Source organism: Dendrobium catenatum, unplaced genomic scaffold (assembly GCF_001605985.2).
Source record: "Dendrobium catenatum unplaced genomic scaffold, ASM160598v2 fragScaff_scaffold_390, whole genome shotgun sequence".
Classification (NCBI taxonomy): domain Eukaryota; kingdom Viridiplantae; phylum Streptophyta; class Magnoliopsida; order Asparagales; family Orchidaceae; genus Dendrobium; species Dendrobium catenatum.
The window spans coordinates 3,071,170-3,089,592 of record NW_021318852.1 but is presented as its reverse complement, the minus strand read 5'-3'; the positions used below and the strand labels follow the sequence as shown (position 1 = coordinate 3,089,592).

General features: G+C 35.4%; 1 protein-coding gene across 1 annotated transcript; it reads right to left on the bottom strand.

Moving 5' to 3' along the window:
• Nucleotides 1–6,000: 6,000 nt before the first annotated feature.
• On the bottom strand, nt 6,001–12,026 carry LOC110116475. The gene is made up of 3 exons (XM_028693978.1): nt 11,831–12,026; nt 11,224–11,565; nt 6,001–6,451 (listed from the first exon to the last, which is right to left on the bottom strand). The coding sequence occupies exons 2-3, from the start codon at nt 11,548–11,550 to the stop codon at nt 6,296–6,298; spliced, it is 483 nt and encodes a 160-aa protein (XP_028549811.1). The 5' UTR covers nt 11,551–11,565; nt 11,831–12,026; the 3' UTR covers nt 6,001–6,295.
• Nucleotides 12,027–18,423: the final 6,397 nt, after the last annotated feature.

Genomic DNA, 18,423 nt, shown 5'->3' with positions numbered 1-18,423 from the left:
TGAACTAACCTGGCAGATTTTGGTCTGTAGTTAGGGTAAAATGTTTGCATACGACATTTGACCCAAAATAAATATTATGGCATTCTTAATATACGTTAAATAATGCATGAGAAATTGAAAGGATACGCTATTCTCTCCAGATTTTCATAAGTTGGGTGTCTTAAAATTAGAATGTCTTTGTCACCTCTGTGAGTTTTGTATAGAATCTAACTATGTCAATCAATTGTACTGTTGCCTTAAACCTCGATGTTGTCAATGAGGAGCTTGACGGGGGTTTGTAGGGGGCAGCGCTCCCTTGCTTTGGGTTTAGGCATTGCCCCTGTTTTTTTTTTTTTTCCGAACAAGCGTCACAGCGCTATTTGCCGGAGCACTACAACGCTCCAAGCTTGGATCAAAGACAGAGAGCACAATGTTGTAATAATGTTGATGTAATGGATTGATGGAAAAATTGGATTGAAGGAATTCCAATCCAGGAACAAACACAAGCTTATAAGCTTAAAAGACTATAATATTCATCATAATTTCCCTTCTTACAATACCTTGTTTATATAAAGGCAAAAGAACATTCTAGAAAAGCATATACCAAAGCTAACAAAGGTTAAATTATTCATAAGGAGTATTCAACTAAAGGTGATCCTGCATCATACTCCTTTTGCGTCAAAAGAGCTCGACTTCGTCGAGGTACATCCTCGAGAGGGAGTTAGATGTAGACATCAAAGTCAGTCCTCTTGGATCAAAGATTTTGAAAAAGAATGTTATTGCATTCGTCACAGCACCATTCTACTGGTACTCAGAGACCACTAAAGTCCAAGCAACAACAACTGATTCGGTTAATCCCTCAAAAAATCGAATAGATTCACCCATCACATTGCACTTGGCATACAAATCAATGAGAGAATTACTTATGAACAAATCAGCCTCAAATCCTCTTTGGAAACATATTCATGCACTGATCTTCCATAATTAACATACCCAACAAAACTAGAAGCTTGAAGAACACTAACTAAATCAAGGCCATCAATTTCTATACCATTCTCCATAGACATATTTCTGAACACATCAAAAAATGCTTGAGACAATATTTCAACAAAAAATCATGACTTTCTCCATCGCAGTAGTAGCAATTTCAAGTTTCTGCGGTATAAATTGGCCCACATACTTATCAGCTCTAATCACAACAAGATGATCAGTAAAATCCAAAAGTTCTTCCATCCTCCGTGTCTCAAAGGATTACTTGGTCTAACAAAAGATGCATAGAGAACAATGCTTTCCACTGGGATTCCTGGCCCAACAAATTTGGGATCAGATCCTTTAGTGACATTTCGTCGAACAGCTTGAGAGCGTTATATTGGATCAACTTTGTCAGTAGAATTCACATCGAGCATTTGCACACTTGCAGCGGAAACATCCCCAATACCACTTCCATCATATCTTTTAATATTATCCATCAATTCTAGTAGAGTTGCAATCCTTTTATAAGATAATTCTTCATCTTCCAAAGTTTCCCCCTCCTACACCTTCACATTCAGGATGGAGTAGGTGTGGCTTATCTGTTTCATCAGCAGCTTTGAATGACACCTCAACCTTCGAGTAGGGATAGAGAGTTTTCTTTCTCATTTTTTATGCCTAAGTCAAATGGTTGCGTCCCTTGATGATGTATATATGTGTCTCTTTGTTATTTTAAGTAGAGTGAAGTGTGAAGTAAAGAAAGACAAAGTGATATGAGTGAGAGAAAGAGATTGTTGGGAAGTAAACCACATAGCGAAAACAAATAAAGAAGAGAAAATACAATAAAAAAAAGAATACTAGGATTTAGCATGGAAAAACCCAAAATCAAGAAAAAATCACAGAGCAAGACTGCACCAAAAATTTTAATGTGAAAATTGAGAGAAATTTGTATAGATCTATTTCTCTCTCACTCTCTCTTTATCTATCTTCACTCTTGCTCAATTCTCATACATGAACAAATAATGAGAAATCCACTAAGGGACACAACCCTTCATGAAAAACAAAGAAGAAAAATGTCAATACGCCTCGCAACGCCGCGGCGCAAAGTTAGGAGCGTGCCGAGGTAGCAGTACAACTCGATTGATCGACACAATTAGATTCCACAAAAAACTAGCAATTGATGCAACAAAATAATAGTGCAAAAACACAACATTCCTTTCCTTAAAACACATTGACAAACATAAACAAGATAACAATAATATTAAAACAAAGGCACATTATAAATTATAAAAACTTAAGAGGATACAATGGAAGTGTAACTTGTGGAGAAAAGAACTAGGTAGAAGACTTAGAAGAAGAAGTAAGTAGAAGAAGAAGCTCTCAAGTTTAGGAAGAACCCCTAAGGTTTTTAGAGACAAATATAAAACTTCAACCACCTCCCAACAGCAGCCAACATCTCATATATAAAGGGAAAGAAGCCCAATAGTCACCCAAAATAGCCGCCCCAAACAGCCAACCAAAACCGAGAAAAGAAAAACAAAAGAACAAGGCATGACATAACCACAAACCGAACAGTCAGAATCAGAACAACCAGGAGTCGAACATACACCAAGAAAGGAGCACGGCTGCTTAGGAATCCAAGCAGCCAAGTGCACAAAAAGCCAGCCCTCAATCAACCATAACACTCCAAACACCAAACAACCAAAGCAACATGGGCCAAGCCCATTTAGATGAATTTCAACCCAACAATAATTACCCAAGGAATTTTTTTTTTCCTACATCAATTCTCCCCAGGTGGAGAATCTCATCTCATGATGATAACGCTTCAATCATCTACTGAGAGATCTCGGGATGATGAAGCTGCAACTCTTCATCTTCAACAGTCAGTCAGGGGGGGCATCCATTCCATCCAACCAAGAGTCGTTGGTGCACTCCATATTTTGCTTGGGTTGTATAGATATCCACAGCATCATTAGTAACAGTAAGAGGCAAAGTTCCACACAACTGTATGCTTTTAGTAGCACCTTTACTTGACGCAGCTAGATTCATCAATTCAAGTTGTTCATCCTCTATAAGTTGCATGTTCATCCTCTATTAGCTTTCAAGAATAACAATTTCTCCATTGTGCCTTTCATGATCTTGCATTTCTTTGTCAGCCGACATTTGCACCTCGCTATTTTTTTTATACATTGTTCCTCACACGCTACCATCCTATCCACGACTTCAACTTTGTCTACTATTTGAGTATCAAATTTATCCAAAATATCATTGATTGGATAAATAGTAATCTGAGCATCTTGAAGAGCATAACCTGACTGTATTTCTCTTTTTTTTTTTTTTTTTTTTTTTGAGGATGTTGCTTTTTTTTTTTTTTTTTTTTTTTGAGGATGTTGCTTCCCATAAGAAAAATATGGCAACTTACTATCAAGATTATGAACTGAATCAGGATTAATTGAAGAACCAACTTCATCAATAGGCGTTCTCCAAAGTGAGTTTTCCATACAGCTAAAACTTGCTCGTTGGAATATAGATTTCATCTTATTGGATCCCGCATTTTGTTTCAAAATAAGTTTGCCTTTTGGACTTAGTGCAACAGGGTAGTAGTCATTGCTTCCATTTGTTGTAGTAGGTTAACCATTTGTTGCATAAACATATGTTGACATTCAGCTTGTTGATTATCCCTTTTTTTTAATAAAAAAAGGAGACTCACACGCTAACCAAGAGCTTTGATACTAAATTGATGCAACAAAATAATAGCGCAAAAACACAACATTCATTTCCTTAAAACATTGACAAACATAAACAAGATAACAGTAATATTAAAACAAAAGCACGCTACAACTTATAAAAACTTAAGAAGAAGGATACAATGGAAGGATAACTTGTGAAGAGAAAATTTAGGTAGAAAACTTAGAAGAAGAAGAAGCTCTCAAGCTTAGGAAAAAACCCTCAGATTATTAAAGACAAATATCAAACTTCAACCACCTCCCAACAACATCCAACATCTCATATATAAAGGGAAAGAAGCCCAATAGTCACCCAAAACAGCCGTCCCAAATAGCCAACCAAAACCGAGAAAAAAACCAAAGAACAAGGCACGACAAAACCACAAACCGAACAGCCAGAATTAGAACAACCAGGAGCCGAACAGACACCAAGAAAGGAGCACGGCTGTTCAGGAATCCAAGCAGCCAGGTGCACAAAAAGCCAGCCCTCAATCAGCCATAACACTCCAAATACCAAACAACCTATTTAGATGAATTTCAGCCCAACAATAATTACCCAAGGAAATGTTTTTTGCCTACATCAACAAAGATATATACAATTTCTCTCAATTTTCATAATGAATTTATTGGAGTGGTGTGACTCTATAATTTTTTTTTCCAATTTCATATCCCGAGATCCTTAATCAGCAATGCATCAAAGTGTGCTTGGACACCATCAAACACAACATGAGCATGTTTAACAAAAATTGGCTGAAACATTAAAATTATGGCATAGTAATATCCCCACCATGCTAATTCATAATTTTCATAATTGCCATTTTCTTTCAAATGTTTTTTTCACTTCTTAGGTTCATGCAAAATACAATCTTGATAACACATACCTCTCTCTCTCTCTCTCTCTCACACACACACACACCCCACACACACACACACTCAAACAAAGGAAAATGTAGTTGAGTTGAAGTCATAAATTTCCCGGTACTCAACGTGTAGGATGGCATAAATGAATGATACAAAGGGTAAGAAGCTTCATAGGTAGAAGAGAGCAAAAAAGACGACACAAAATTTTAGTGGCTGGGACAAGTTGCATGTCGATAGGAGAAACATACGTGGACAGTTTTCAGGATAAAAGGAGTACGCATAAACTTACCAAAATAAAAAAGGGCGTGTTAACCCCTACGGCAAGAACACGTGAAAAGGAGAAAAAATTAGCAACTTAAGTGATTGTCGGCGGGCACTACGTGTCACTTAAGTGGTCAAATGACCTCTGTTCACCAAACCGATTATGTCGTTGCGAACAGAACGTCGAAATTGAACAAAAGGGAGCCCCTCACGATTAATTTGAGCAAAAGCGGTCAGAATCGAAAACTAAAAACCTGAATATAACACGCAACACTGCCCAAACGACGTCCAATCGTGAAACGAACATCGTCGTTGCGTTCAAAACGTCGACAATACTTAAAATTTACTATAATTTAGTCAAAAGAAATTCACAGAGAGAAATCGGCGCTAATCCTAAGGCAACGTCGCACACAAATCGAGGGAAAATGAACATATTTATCTTCTATTTTATTTTAACTATTTTAAAATAATAACAGCGATAAAAAAAATTGCAATATAAATGAAGATTTTTATTAATTTAATCAATTAAGTTAATTAATTATTTAAATTAATTTAAAAAAGGATAGTCGTACCTCTGTTGGGCGCCAACGCCGACGCTGCTCGCATTTCTTCGCACGATCTCCTACCCAGGTCAAGAAATTCGGTCTACCTTGGTGGTTAAAATGAGAACGAAGCTTAGTTCATTCGTTTCTTCGACAAAAAAGCTCCAGTTTGCACTCAACAAAGTCTCAACCTTCCTCGTTCGTTGAAGCTCTGGATCACAACAAATCATTCGAGCCTTTCCTCCTTAAACAAAGCTCCGTTTCTTCCAACCGTCAAAATCCCCTCAACCGCAGCCCACTCGATGCACACAGGAGCTCCTGCGATCAAATCCTCCAGCCGAATCTTCCTTCTCTCCCGATTTCCCCAACCGACAACCACCAACACCAAGTCCTCCTGTCATTGCCAACTGAAATCTTAAATCCACGAACACCTGCCGGATTCAACTCTTACCTAATTCGGAGAGCTGATCTGTCTGCTCTCCACGAGTTGAACCCGTCACCTGCTCAGGACACAGCTCCCCTTCAATTCCAACCACACACAAGCTTCCAGACAATCAACCACTACCCTCGAACTCCAATCCTGTATGGTACAGACATACATCTCTGCTAATGTAATATATGGCCAGCAGCAGCTGGTTGCTGATACAAAGAACTCCTTAAAATTGAAGTTTTGTAAGATCAAATATGCATTCATCCACTAATAAAACTCAAGAGGTTGCATTACAGTTCTACACGTCCTAGTCTGTCAAGACTCTAGGATATTTAGAAACTATCGTACTATACAACTTAACAGCTTAAAATGACCAACAACAAAACCATGTTAAAAAAAATACAAAACAAAGTACTCAAACAAAAGCTGGAGAAGACTAAATATTGCATTTTTCTATTTTTCTCTACAATGAAAATAGAAACCATACATATTGATGATCGCAGTGCCATTTTTCAGCTTCTCTAATCTCAATCACACAAAGATCGCATGAGAGCTCTAGGGCTCCCCCAGATGGGCAAATCCAACAATGACTGTGTCAACCGATCCTCCTGAGTTTCGCAAAATAAATCCACAATATTGCACAAGTCCGATATCTTTCTAAAAATTGTTTCTTGAGTCTCCAGCTGCAAGGCCAAGGTAATCCACGAGAAAATAAGGACAACGAAAAAATTGTTGCAATATATTCAAATGAAATAAAAATATTTTATGTTCATCATCTAATGACGTGGGCCTTAACTTCAGTAGATAGTAGCATATTTAATGTAGCTTCATAGCGTAATTATTTTGAAGGAAAGTATTTTGAGTTTACTATATTTAAAAAGGACAAGGTCTCCTCCTATTCTATCAGTAACTTTTCTCCTCCCATCAAAGAGAAAAATAGGGAAAGAGTAGGTGGGGTAAAATCCTCGGAGCAGTTATTTCAATCACATTTTTAATATATTTCACACTCCATTTTTGTTATTTCACATATAAAGGGAGTAACAAGGTGATCCACATGTAACTAAGTAAAAATATAAAAGCAAAATGTGAAAAGAATTTATTAAGGAACATATAAATTTTACTGAAAATGCTAAAAAACATAATTTTTTTTTCTGAAATCTTGATCAAAGGAAATGTGATAACTATAATAAAAAAATTATCTTTATTTTATTTAAAAAATGGAGTAATTTTCAACCTTGTAGGCTTGAAAAGTTTAAATTGGAAGTTTTTTTTTTTCATTGCATGATATAATACATTAAGATGTTAGATTGATACACCAGGGGTGGGGGCACTAGGCTGGCCCAGACCAACCCAGTTGGCCGGCCAAACCCAGACCAAACCAACCATTTGGCTGGGTGGATTAAGGGGCAATAAGTGGGGGAATTTCGGCCCTCCTTGTGGGGCACAGGGAATCTATTATTCATTATGCAAGGAAGAGGAATTAAGGGGTAACTAATTAGGAAATGTTTATTTAGAGAAAGATGGACGATTTGATTGGTAAAGAATTAAGAAAGATTTATTAAGAAAAAAATGCTAATTTGATTGAGAGAAAATTGAGAAATGTTTATTTAGAGAAAGAAGGCTGATTTGATTGGGAGAGAATTAGGAAAAGTTTATTTAGAGAAAAATGACTGATTTGAATTCAGATTTGGTAGGGAAGAATAAAGGTTTATATTAGTAATTGGGTTTATTTTTGTAATTGTGTTTGCTGTAGTTTTTCTTTGGAGTTGTTCCTAACAGTGCCTAAGTTTGTGGGAGAGCCGATTTACCTCTCGAATAGTAGATTAATTGTATATTTCATTATTGTTGGAGTAATAAAAAATCAGTGCCCATACTTGTGTTCCTGCAATTTTGATATAGGCAAAAATTAAAAAAAAATCTAATTCTTGCAAGCAAAATATAAACTTCCTAAACAACATAAGAAAATACATAAAATGCTCCACTTAAACAAAATAACATATAACTTTCATATTATAAACGACGCTTACAAACACAACCATAAACAACACCTAAATGAGCTCTTCTTTGCTTGAGACGAAAGATGCAGATAGAGTCGAACTTGCGGAGAGAATAAAGAGGTTAGAAGCCGAGACGAAGAGAGGACAAGCTCGCAAGCTATCCTAGAAGAAGAGATGAAGAACGGAACAAGCTGGCAAGCTTTTCCAAAGAAGAAAAACCCTCTGGTTTTTAGCTTCCAAAAATACCACATAACTCTCTTTTTTCTAATTACAAAACATCTACTATATATAGAAGAAAAATGGCAGCCAAACAGCCACAAAAAGGGCCAGCAATTATTCCAAAACAGCACCCGAAAAGGCCACAAAGAAAACCAGGAAAAGCAGCCATGGGACAAGCATCCAGGGGAGGAACCAAAGGGACAAAAGCAGCCATGGGACAAGCAGCCAGGGGAGGAACCGAAGGGGCAACACAGGGATATGAATCAGCAACCAAGGGGATCGGAACAGGCCATGGGAAGGAGAAACTGAAGAGACAAAGAAACAGAAAGGGAAAGGCGGCCTTGGAAAGGGAAACTAGGTGGGGAAACCAAAGAGTCTTTAGAGAGGGAGGAATGAACCAACATAAAATACTCAATTTATCAGCTTAAAAAAAAGAGGTTAAGCATTTATGAGCTGATTTTTAGTAGAGGAAAAACAAACTCACCAAAATTAAAACACAAAATATTTTGACCCACCTTTTTGCCTATATCAATTCTCCTCCAGTTAAAGAAGCTCATCTCCCGATGAGGTTGCTTTAGATTTATTCCAAGGAGATGAAGGAAGCACATCTAACTCTTGAATCTTTGCTTCGTTTTTCTCCAGGATCTTCTCTCATTCCTGCTTGAATTGATCTTGCAGACGCCTCTTTTTCTTCATATAGTTTTCCGTACATATATGCATTTTCGTTTGAAGCTTGTATAACTCATTTTGAATTGGGTCCGTTGAACTTTCTTCAGACGGAATCCATCTGTCGATTGAAATTGGCACTTTCATATCTTCTAGTTGAATTTCATCCACTATTGGATCATTGTTTTTACCTTTTTTTTCATTTTTTTAAACACTAAAAAAAAAGACAAAAAAACTAGGAAGACACAAGCCTAGGTTCTGATACCAAATTGATGCAGGCAAAAATTAGAAAAAATCTAATTTTTGCAAGCAAAAGATAAACTTCCTAAACAATATAAGAAAATACAAAAAATGCTGCACTTAAACAAAATAAGATATAACTTTCATATCATAAACGACGCTTACAAACACAAACATAAACAACACCTAAAGTAGCTCTTCTTTGCTTGAGACGAGAGATACATATGGCTTCGAACTTGCGGAGAGAAGAAAGATGTTAGAATCCGAGACGAAGAGAGGACAAGCTCGCAAGCTATCCTAGAAGAAGAGATGAGGAAGAACGGAACAAGCTGGCAATCTTTTCGATAGAAGAAAAATCCTTAGATTTTTAGCTTCCAAAAATACCACATAACTCTCTTTTTTTTATTACAAAACATCTACTATATATAAAAGAAAAAGGGCAGCCAAACAACCACAAAAAGGGCCAGCAATTATTTCAGAATAGCACCAGAAAAGGCCACACAGAAAACCAGGAAAAGCAGCCACGGGACAAGCAGCCAGGGGAGGAATCGAAGGGGCAGCACAGGGATTGAAACCAGCAACCAAGGGGATCGAAACAGACCACGGGAAGGAGAAACCGAAGAGACACAAAGAAGGGGAAAGGGAAAGGCAGCCTTGGAAAGGGGAACTAGGTGGGGAAACCAAAGAGTCTTTAGAGAGGGGGGAATAAACCAACATGAATACTCAATTTATGAGCTTAAAAAGTAGAGGCTAAGCAATTATGAGCTGATTTTTAGTAGAGGAAAAACAAACTCACCAAAATTAAAACACAAAATATTTTGATTCCATCGTTGTTTTTGCTTCCAAGTCGCATCATAGACCTGATCATTAAACAAGCTGGGCCTGGCACTAGTGGTGAGCTTTGGCCATAAGCTCATATGTCTCATATTCAAGTAGTACTTGATCGTGGAGCTAAATAACTGGCTGAAAATGAATTAGGAAATTTTTTTGTGGAACCTACCCTGTCAATATGATCCTAAAATAAGAAATCTAAATGTATCTTTGAATTTAAGTAATAAGTATTGAATTAAATGATATTATTGGATTCTATACCTCAGAAGTTGGAGTGGTTATAGCATTACATGCACTGAAACAATCAAATATTAAGGACAATGATGTTGGTTTAGAATTATAACTATCATAGAACAGTTGAGAATGGCAACCCAAAAGAAAAAGGCTTGAGATTCAAAATAAAAAATTTCAATAGAGTTCACGAGAAACAATAACTTATAAGAATAAAATATAAGCTCCGGCCAGGCCATGAATTGGTGGCAAATCATTGCTATTTCTCATTCGAACTTGGGCTTCTAAGCCAAAACTCTACCATTTGGATTATGTTGTTCCAAGCAGCTTCAAATATATAATAGGCTTTGCTCACCATCGAGAAACCCACCCATTCATCATGTCTAATAGATATAGATAGACGGATAAATATATAATTATAAATTATAGATTATATTGATAGATATAAATATATAGATGTTGTATAAAAGGTTCCAACTATTTTAGATCTTTATCTATTTTAGTAAATATCAACTTCCTTAAAAATTTAGATTTTAAAATGCCTTGCACAATAACCAAAACAATTGATGTCATGCCTTCAATTGCTCTATTTATATGCTTACATAAATAAAAAAAAAATCAATATCAGGAGAGTAGTCAATTATAAAAATATAAAATGCAGCTTCTATATTATATTTGTAAATTTAAAAGATTTGAAATGAGATATTCACACTGTTTGTAAGTTAATATATAAAATATAAATATCTAGACGAATTGACAATCTAGTTATGAAAGAAAGAGATGTGAGTAGAGATTCTCCTCCAAAAATAAGAAGTCTTGATAAATGATTCGACTTGAGGGAAAACTAGTTTTATGGAGTGTATGAACCACCCGCTTATTTTTTTTAATAATTTTCACAAGACATTCAACACTAATAATTTAAAAATGAAATGTCTTAAGGTTTGGAGAGGGCTTTATTTCTAAACAGAGCCATCTTTCTTCATGCTTTTTATGATATAAATTCACTTTATTTTCATTAGTGCATCCATATAGATATATAGATATAGATAGATATAGAGATATGATCACAATTATTTATGCTGCCAGTGTGCATATGAGTTAGGACCAGGAGGACTTTTAGATACTGTATTTTCCCTTTTATTCTCCTAATTAAATCAATCCTGTGCTCGATTCTACAATAATTTTAATTATTGAATGCTCAGATATGCAAATATTTTAAATTTCCTATCAAAATTCACAATTGAATCAAACCCAACCGTAACGAGATTTACCTCGAGGATAAGGCCGTCGATCGCCGGCGGAGACAGATGGAAGGAGCGAGGGGAAGCCAAGGATGATGTGCGAGCTTCGGAGGTGGTTTCGGGAGTAGGAGAAGCCAAGCGAAAGAGGGAGGCAGAAAGGTCCTCCCACTGCTCTAGTTCTCGCTGATACCTGTCGCGGATGGTAATGAGGCACCGCTTCTTCCGCGCGCGGTGACTTCTCCGGAGTTCTTCTGCGGAGTCGGCAGGAAGACGCCCCACCAGTGAGGAGAGGTGGCGCCGCCGCCGCTTGTAGACGAAGCCGTTGTCTTCGCAGACTTCCCAGTCAGCGTCGGCCATCACAACACGGATTACCTGTGAAACGGCCTGCCGGTTAGAGATCCCTATAAAATCGGGATATCAGAAAACTAGGGGGCTGTTTGGTATCGGATTTACAGCGGGATTTAAGTCGGATTTACGCTAAATCCAGCCAAACGATTTTTGTGCGCGCGTTAAAAACCAGCGATGGGTAAATCCCAGATTTAAGGATTTACGGCTTAAATCCCAGATTTACTCAATCCCATGGTTCGGCGGATTTGTGGGATTTGGCCGAAAAAGCGCGCGAATGGGAGAAAGTTACCTTCACAGCCAGCGAGCTCCCGTTGTTGCTTCCGATCAAATGTCGTAACTTCCGATCCAACAGGAAGGGAACGTCGTCGAAGGAGTGAGCCCAAGAAGCGACGCGTGCAATCTCTACACCTCCTGCGAAGCAACGAAGCTGAACAGCAACGACGAAATGAGAAGATGAGAGCAAACCCTAGACGCCTTGATTAACTTCTTTTGGGACATTTAGGCCGTTTTTAAGTCAAATGTACAAACTCCAACTCTAAGACATCTTTATTGAAAGACTAAACTCTCAATCAATTGGCTAAGATGAACTGTGTATTATTGATTAATTTAATTAATATAATTTAAAATATTAATAATTAAATAAATTAATTAAATAATTAATAGTATAATTAGTACATAACTTAATTATTTTATTTAACTTAATTGAATAATTAGTAATATAATTAGTAATTAAATATTAATATAACTTAAACTATGTATTATTAAATATATAATTAATAGTGTAAATAATAATTAATGAGTAACTTCTAATTAGCATATTATTAAATTCATAACACATTAATTTTTATTTTTAATTTATAATTATCTATTTCACATTTAAATTCATAACTAGCATAAATCCTGCAATATATTACCAAACAGTTTCTTAGAATTTAACATTTATCGTTCCAAATTGTATTCAAGATTTAACAACCTCATGAGTTACTAAATTCATATTTACATGATTTATTAAATCCCACTTGTTGCCAAACAGCCCCTAGGGTAAAGTCAGTGGCCTGGCAGCTGAACCAGTAACAATTTTAAAAAATGGTTCACTTCACTGGAATTTTGATCGCATAATATGTAAGAAAAAATTAGCAAAGTTAAAACCTAATATTCCTATTCGGCAATCAAATCATGTTCATTCGTCTGCTCTTCGTTCGTAACTTCATTGTCTCGATTTCATCTGCATCTACTGGTTGCGTTCCGTTCATGTCTCTTGTTTGTCGAGTTCATAAACAAAGGCCTCCACGGCATCAGACTCCCTTCTCATATTTGCTCCAAGCTGTGGGAAGTAAGTTTTTGAAACCCTTTAGTAATTCTTCTAGGTTTTGTTTTGCTATTACTACAAGTTGATGATATGGTTTTTTTTTTTTAACTGTTTGTGAATAGCAAGTTTGCAACATTGATGTGGAAATGTTGAAAATTATGCTTAGTTCTAAATTGCGTTTTGGTATATCATCTTCGCGTCTCGTGCTTTAGTTCCATTTTGCTATTACCACATGTCGATCCATCTTTTAATTCTCTTCCTCACGTGAAAGTGTTTTTAGGGTTACAGATTTTTTAAATACTTCTATAAATTACTGAGTTCATAAAATTTTGAGTTTAGCTAATTATTCAAATTTAAATAGGTGCTTAATTAAGTAATGTAACTATTCAATTTACTACTATGATTCATTAACAATGTTATTTTCATTTATTAGCTATTTGTAGGTAAGCCTAAATTTGTTTGGAAGAATGAATAGTAAAAATTCTAAGTTCTTGATATAGATTGTGGTGAAATGGTTTGATCCAACAAGGATTTGTCATAGTTACAATCAATCTTTTGCTTATTGTATTTTTTATTATGTTATTTATATTGCATCTCTTATTGGTGTTAATTTTCTTTTCATTTCATTCATAGAAGTTCATTTTCTTTTATTCATTTCATTTTTAACAGTTTCACATCCTAGAAAAAGATAACAGAAAAATGGTATGCATTCCTCAATGCTCAACACGCGGTAGAGGCTTGACAATAGGCATGTTTTCCTCCATCAATACAATGCCGTTTGGAACATGTAGCTGCATTATGTGATGTTTGGTGATGTTGTGATGTTAAAATTACTCTACATTTATTTAATTAGTTATAAATCTTGCTTAAGTTATTTGTGAAATATTTATTTATATTTTATAGACTTAGTTGATGCCATCTAGTATGAAACTATGCTATTAAGATAATAAGTCTTCATCAATAAGTAAAGGTACTAAGTTTTAATGAAATCCATAAGAGTCATATGTTGTTAAATGGCTACGGAGGTGAAGCTAATTTTATTAATTTTTATTAATATTATTATTTATTACGTCATTTAGTTTGACCCTAATTTGATTGGTCGAACCATAAATCACTCCTTTCAATTCGTTCTCTAGTCTGATTTAAAAGTTATTTTTGAATATGTCTCACAATATATAAAATTAGATAAATATACCACACAATTTATTTCTTAGAGAAAATGCCTAAAAATTTTGTTTGAATAAAAGTATCCCCTGCTATAGCTATCTCCCAATGTATAGGAGGGGAGTCTTATTCTTCTACTTTAGCTTTCTTCATTATTGTTATCGTAGTCATATAATTGTTCAAGTTACTTCGCTCATATAATTGTTCAAGTTACTACGCCGTCGAAGATCAAGATTTCTTCATTCATCGACAACTTTAAGCATATATGTGTAGTAGTTTTTAGAGTTTTTATAATCTGACATAGATTAGATCATTTTGATGGAGATCTAGCCTAAAGCTAGATAGAGTATCAAAGATTTAGTTTCATTATTTGTTAAAACATCTAAGCAAATTATGTTATGATTCATAACTTAATTGAATATGGTAAAAGGCATCAAAGATTATGTTGTTCAATCTTTATTGAAACTATGTTTGAACATTATTTGATGAGTGAGATAAGATCCTAACATAACTAGAAAGATGTTTTAACTTGGTATGAATAAGGTATGATTTTGCCTCTAGATATAGTTCAATTGCAGGTTGAATATATTCGACTATGACTTTATCATTATTTGATAATGTTTGATCATTGTTCAAATATGATTCGATTAATTTTAATCCATATTAGAAGAATAGTGAAGTTATATGCTCACAATTTTTTTTTTAAAGTAAATCATGTATTAACATTCTTATATTATATGGAGGATAATGAAAATAAAATATGCAAGTTTGTTGGATATTCATAGAAAATCAAAATAAATGATTGAAAATATATAAAAACATTTTCTTTAGCAATCTCATTGATCTTGTGTATAAAGTGATAGTTGTTGATAAGACAGCTTAATTTGAGGTTGGATGTAACCTATCGCTTTGGTAACGCACTGTCCCTAGTAACCTTAAATAGGTAATATAGGCTTACTAAATTGAACTCTAGGTCCACCAAATTTGACCCAAGAATTCAAAATCCAAATCCAATTCAACTTCAACACAAAGTGATTCAATCTAATTAAATTTGGCCAAATAATCCTGAATCAATTGAATTTAATTGACTTGCTTGCTCAATTCAATGTTAATTTTATCTGAGCAGGTTAAATTGTATGGAATCAATTTAACTAAGTCGAGTCAAATCAACCGCATCGAGTTAAACTAAAAAAATTTAACCAAATCCAAGTTACAATAAGAAAGAAATTGTCAAATTAAGTGAAAATTTTTTTATATATGTTTCTCTGACATGAAATTGAAATTGAGAAGGTTAAACTTATTATTATTATTTTAGGATTCTTTCATCAATTTGAAAGAGGTGCTGAAATTTTAATTTGATTTTCTATCTTGAGATTGAAGGGGAATGAAATTTTTTTTTATTTGGTTTTTATTCATGAAATGAAAATAGAGAATGCTGAAATTTCTTATAAGATTCTCTCTTGAAGAAAGAGAGAATGCTAAAATTGCTTTCCTCTTGTTTTTTCCTTATTGAAGAAATGAGTGATTCACCAGGTTCTTTAAAGAAACCCAACAATATTCAAGCACTTGTGCTGTTGTTTGCTTGATTAACCAATAAATTAGAAATATATGGCATAATAATAGATTATACTCTTATCGTATGCAAAGTACCCGAGCCCAAATAAGAGGAGGGGCGGACGACCTCCTTCAACCACCCAGCGAGCTCGACCAATAAAGTTGAGGTCCAAGGTAACTTGATTGATCAACACAATTGTATTCCACACATAACAAACATTAATGACTCCAAGATTATCGCTAACCAGATTGCTTCATCAAGTTTTCCAAATCTAGTGCGGCTAAGTGATATGAGAGCTACATAAAATTAGGGGTGCCAATTATTGACCCGACCCGATAACCCGACCTGAAAAATCCGGGTTAGGGTCAACCCGTTTAACAAACGGGTCAGGTTCGGGTCTCAACTTCTGACCCGTTTAAAAAACGGGTCGGGTCCGGGTCAACCCGGTCACCCGAAATTGACCCGGTAACTCACTCATTTTTTAACTTTTCCCGCGTGGGACTGGGAGGGAAAAGCCGAAAACTCGGACGTCTATCACGGGTCACGTCGCCTGGCGAGTTGTCAGCGTCCGGCATGCAACATCGCCTCTCGCCTGGCATCCGCAGTCCGCACCTACGAGGCTCGGGGTCGAGGGTCGAGCAGTCGCATGTCGAGGCTACCCGCTACGACGCATCAACTAACGACGCCTGTCCGCACCAGCGCCGGACCGCCTCAGCCTCCGAGCCCCGGCTCGCGCTGGCATTACCTGGCTGTCTGGCTTCGGTGACGTTGAGTACTCGAGTCCGCACCGACCGGCGACTGCCAACCTCCGTGCAGCCAGCGTCTCCGGCACCGCCACCGTCTCGCCCCGTATATATATATATATATATATATATATTAGTTATATTGTACTTGAACACTTAATATAAAAGTATAGAGCAAATGCATATAAATAGGGTAAGCTAATTTAATCAATAATTTCATATCAATTGTCTGACTCCTATGCAATTCACGGGTGAATTTACATGGTAAACATAGGCAAACACCTTTTTTTTTTCATTGACAATCCCTTTAGATTTAGTAAAAATATGAATTTTTAGAAAAAAAAAGTCATATTTGGGTCTGATTTGCCTCTTTTATATAACAAACAAAAATTCAATTTCTTCTCAACAAAATAAGTTTTCTTTTTCATCTCCTCAATATAAGAAGTGGGTGAAAAACAATTTCGATATAGTTCCTTTGATTTTTAATTCCATTCTTCTAATTCATTCGCCCCAATCATAACATACAAGTTTGGATTGAAGAACAAAAATTGCATGGCTAATAAATCAAAATATAACACTTAGGTGTAATAGAGAATTATTTGGTGAAATGTCGAATTGGATATGAACGAGAATTGCAAGGCTCGGATATATATCAAACATGAAATGATATTTAGTGAAGAGATCTGTATGTTGATTTGACCATTCTTTGAAACGTGTTGATGATGACATCAAACATAGCTAATATTGACACGCTAAGCAATCAAAATGTAGATATGATCATCGAGTGATTAAATTGACTAGTTTAGGCATGATGCCTATTTTGAGGGGTTTAAGACTGTTGGAATAAATTATTTGGTTGAGTATAAATCTTTTTTAATAGGCAGAATTGATTGAGTTGATATGTGAGCGTCAACCTTTGTTCTAAATTGACTTCCTTCTTATAATACTTGAGGATGGTCACTATCATGATAAAATTTGGGTGTAAAATCAATAATAAAGAGGTAGGGGTGTCAATTCGGGTCAACGGGCGGGTTCGGTTCGAACCCGGAATCTATTCGGGTCAATCCGAACCCAACCCGTTTATAAAAACGGGTGAGGTTTTCGGACACGAACTCGACCCGATTCGGGTCCGGGTAAACCCGACCCAACACGAATGACCCGAAGTTGACCTACAATTGCTAGTTTTTTGGGTCAAAATCGGGTTAATCTTCGATTTTCAGGTCAAAACGGGTCATCTCGGGTTTTCGGGTCAAATAGGAGTTTTCAGGTCAATTTCGGGTTGCTAGGTCAACCCGAACCCGACCCGTTTCAGGTTCGGTTGACCCTAACCCGAATTTTACTGGGTCGGGTTCGGGTCGTGTTTCGGGTCGTGTCAAAAATTGACACCTATATAAAAAGGTAAGGGTATATGATATTGTTGTGACGAGCTCTTCTAATGAAGGCTTGACATAATCTAAGTTAGGAAAAATAAGATGTGACAATAGTTCATAGTCCAGAATGCGAAGTTGTTGACAAGCCAACTCTCAAAGTCTTAGGCTTCGTATGGGACGATTTTTTACTGCTTTTTAAAGCGACTTTTTTAATAAAAAATAAAATAAAATAAGATAAAATAAGTAAGAAGTTACATTCTAACAAGAATAGTAAAATAGTTATCAATAAGTGTTTTATTAAAACTAGTTCACAATATTTTAATGTATCTTCAAATCCACACCCTAAACTACAAAAATTTTAAAATTATATATATAGCTTTCATATTTGATATGATTTTGGCTGATATTATTATACTGTACGCATATTTTTTTGTACCATTTATATATGTTTTGTCCAAACTATTTCACCATTACTATTTTTCAAACAATAGATATATTATTATATTTTAAACCATCTTCCCAACATGTTCAGTTAAATATATCATAACAACATTTTTTAGACTTTTTGAATAACATAATTAATGTTAATGTGCAATTAAGATGAAATTACGAAGCGAAGAAGATTAATAATTTTATTGTATAATAAGGATTTGAATGATATATGAGTAATGAAATAATATTAAGATGTTTAAATAAATAAGAGTTTAATATAATTTAATTAAATAACAATTTTTTGTGATT

Coding starts and splice junctions, on each gene's coding strand:
- LOC110116475 (XM_028693978.1), bottom strand. CDS start 11,550: ATGGCCGACGCTGACTGGGAAGTCTGCGAAGACAACGGCTTCGTCTAC. Junction 6,452..11,223: donor TCGACGGCCTTATCCTCGAG/GTAAATCTCGTT, acceptor TTGGCCTTGCAG/CTGGAGACTCAAGAAACAAT.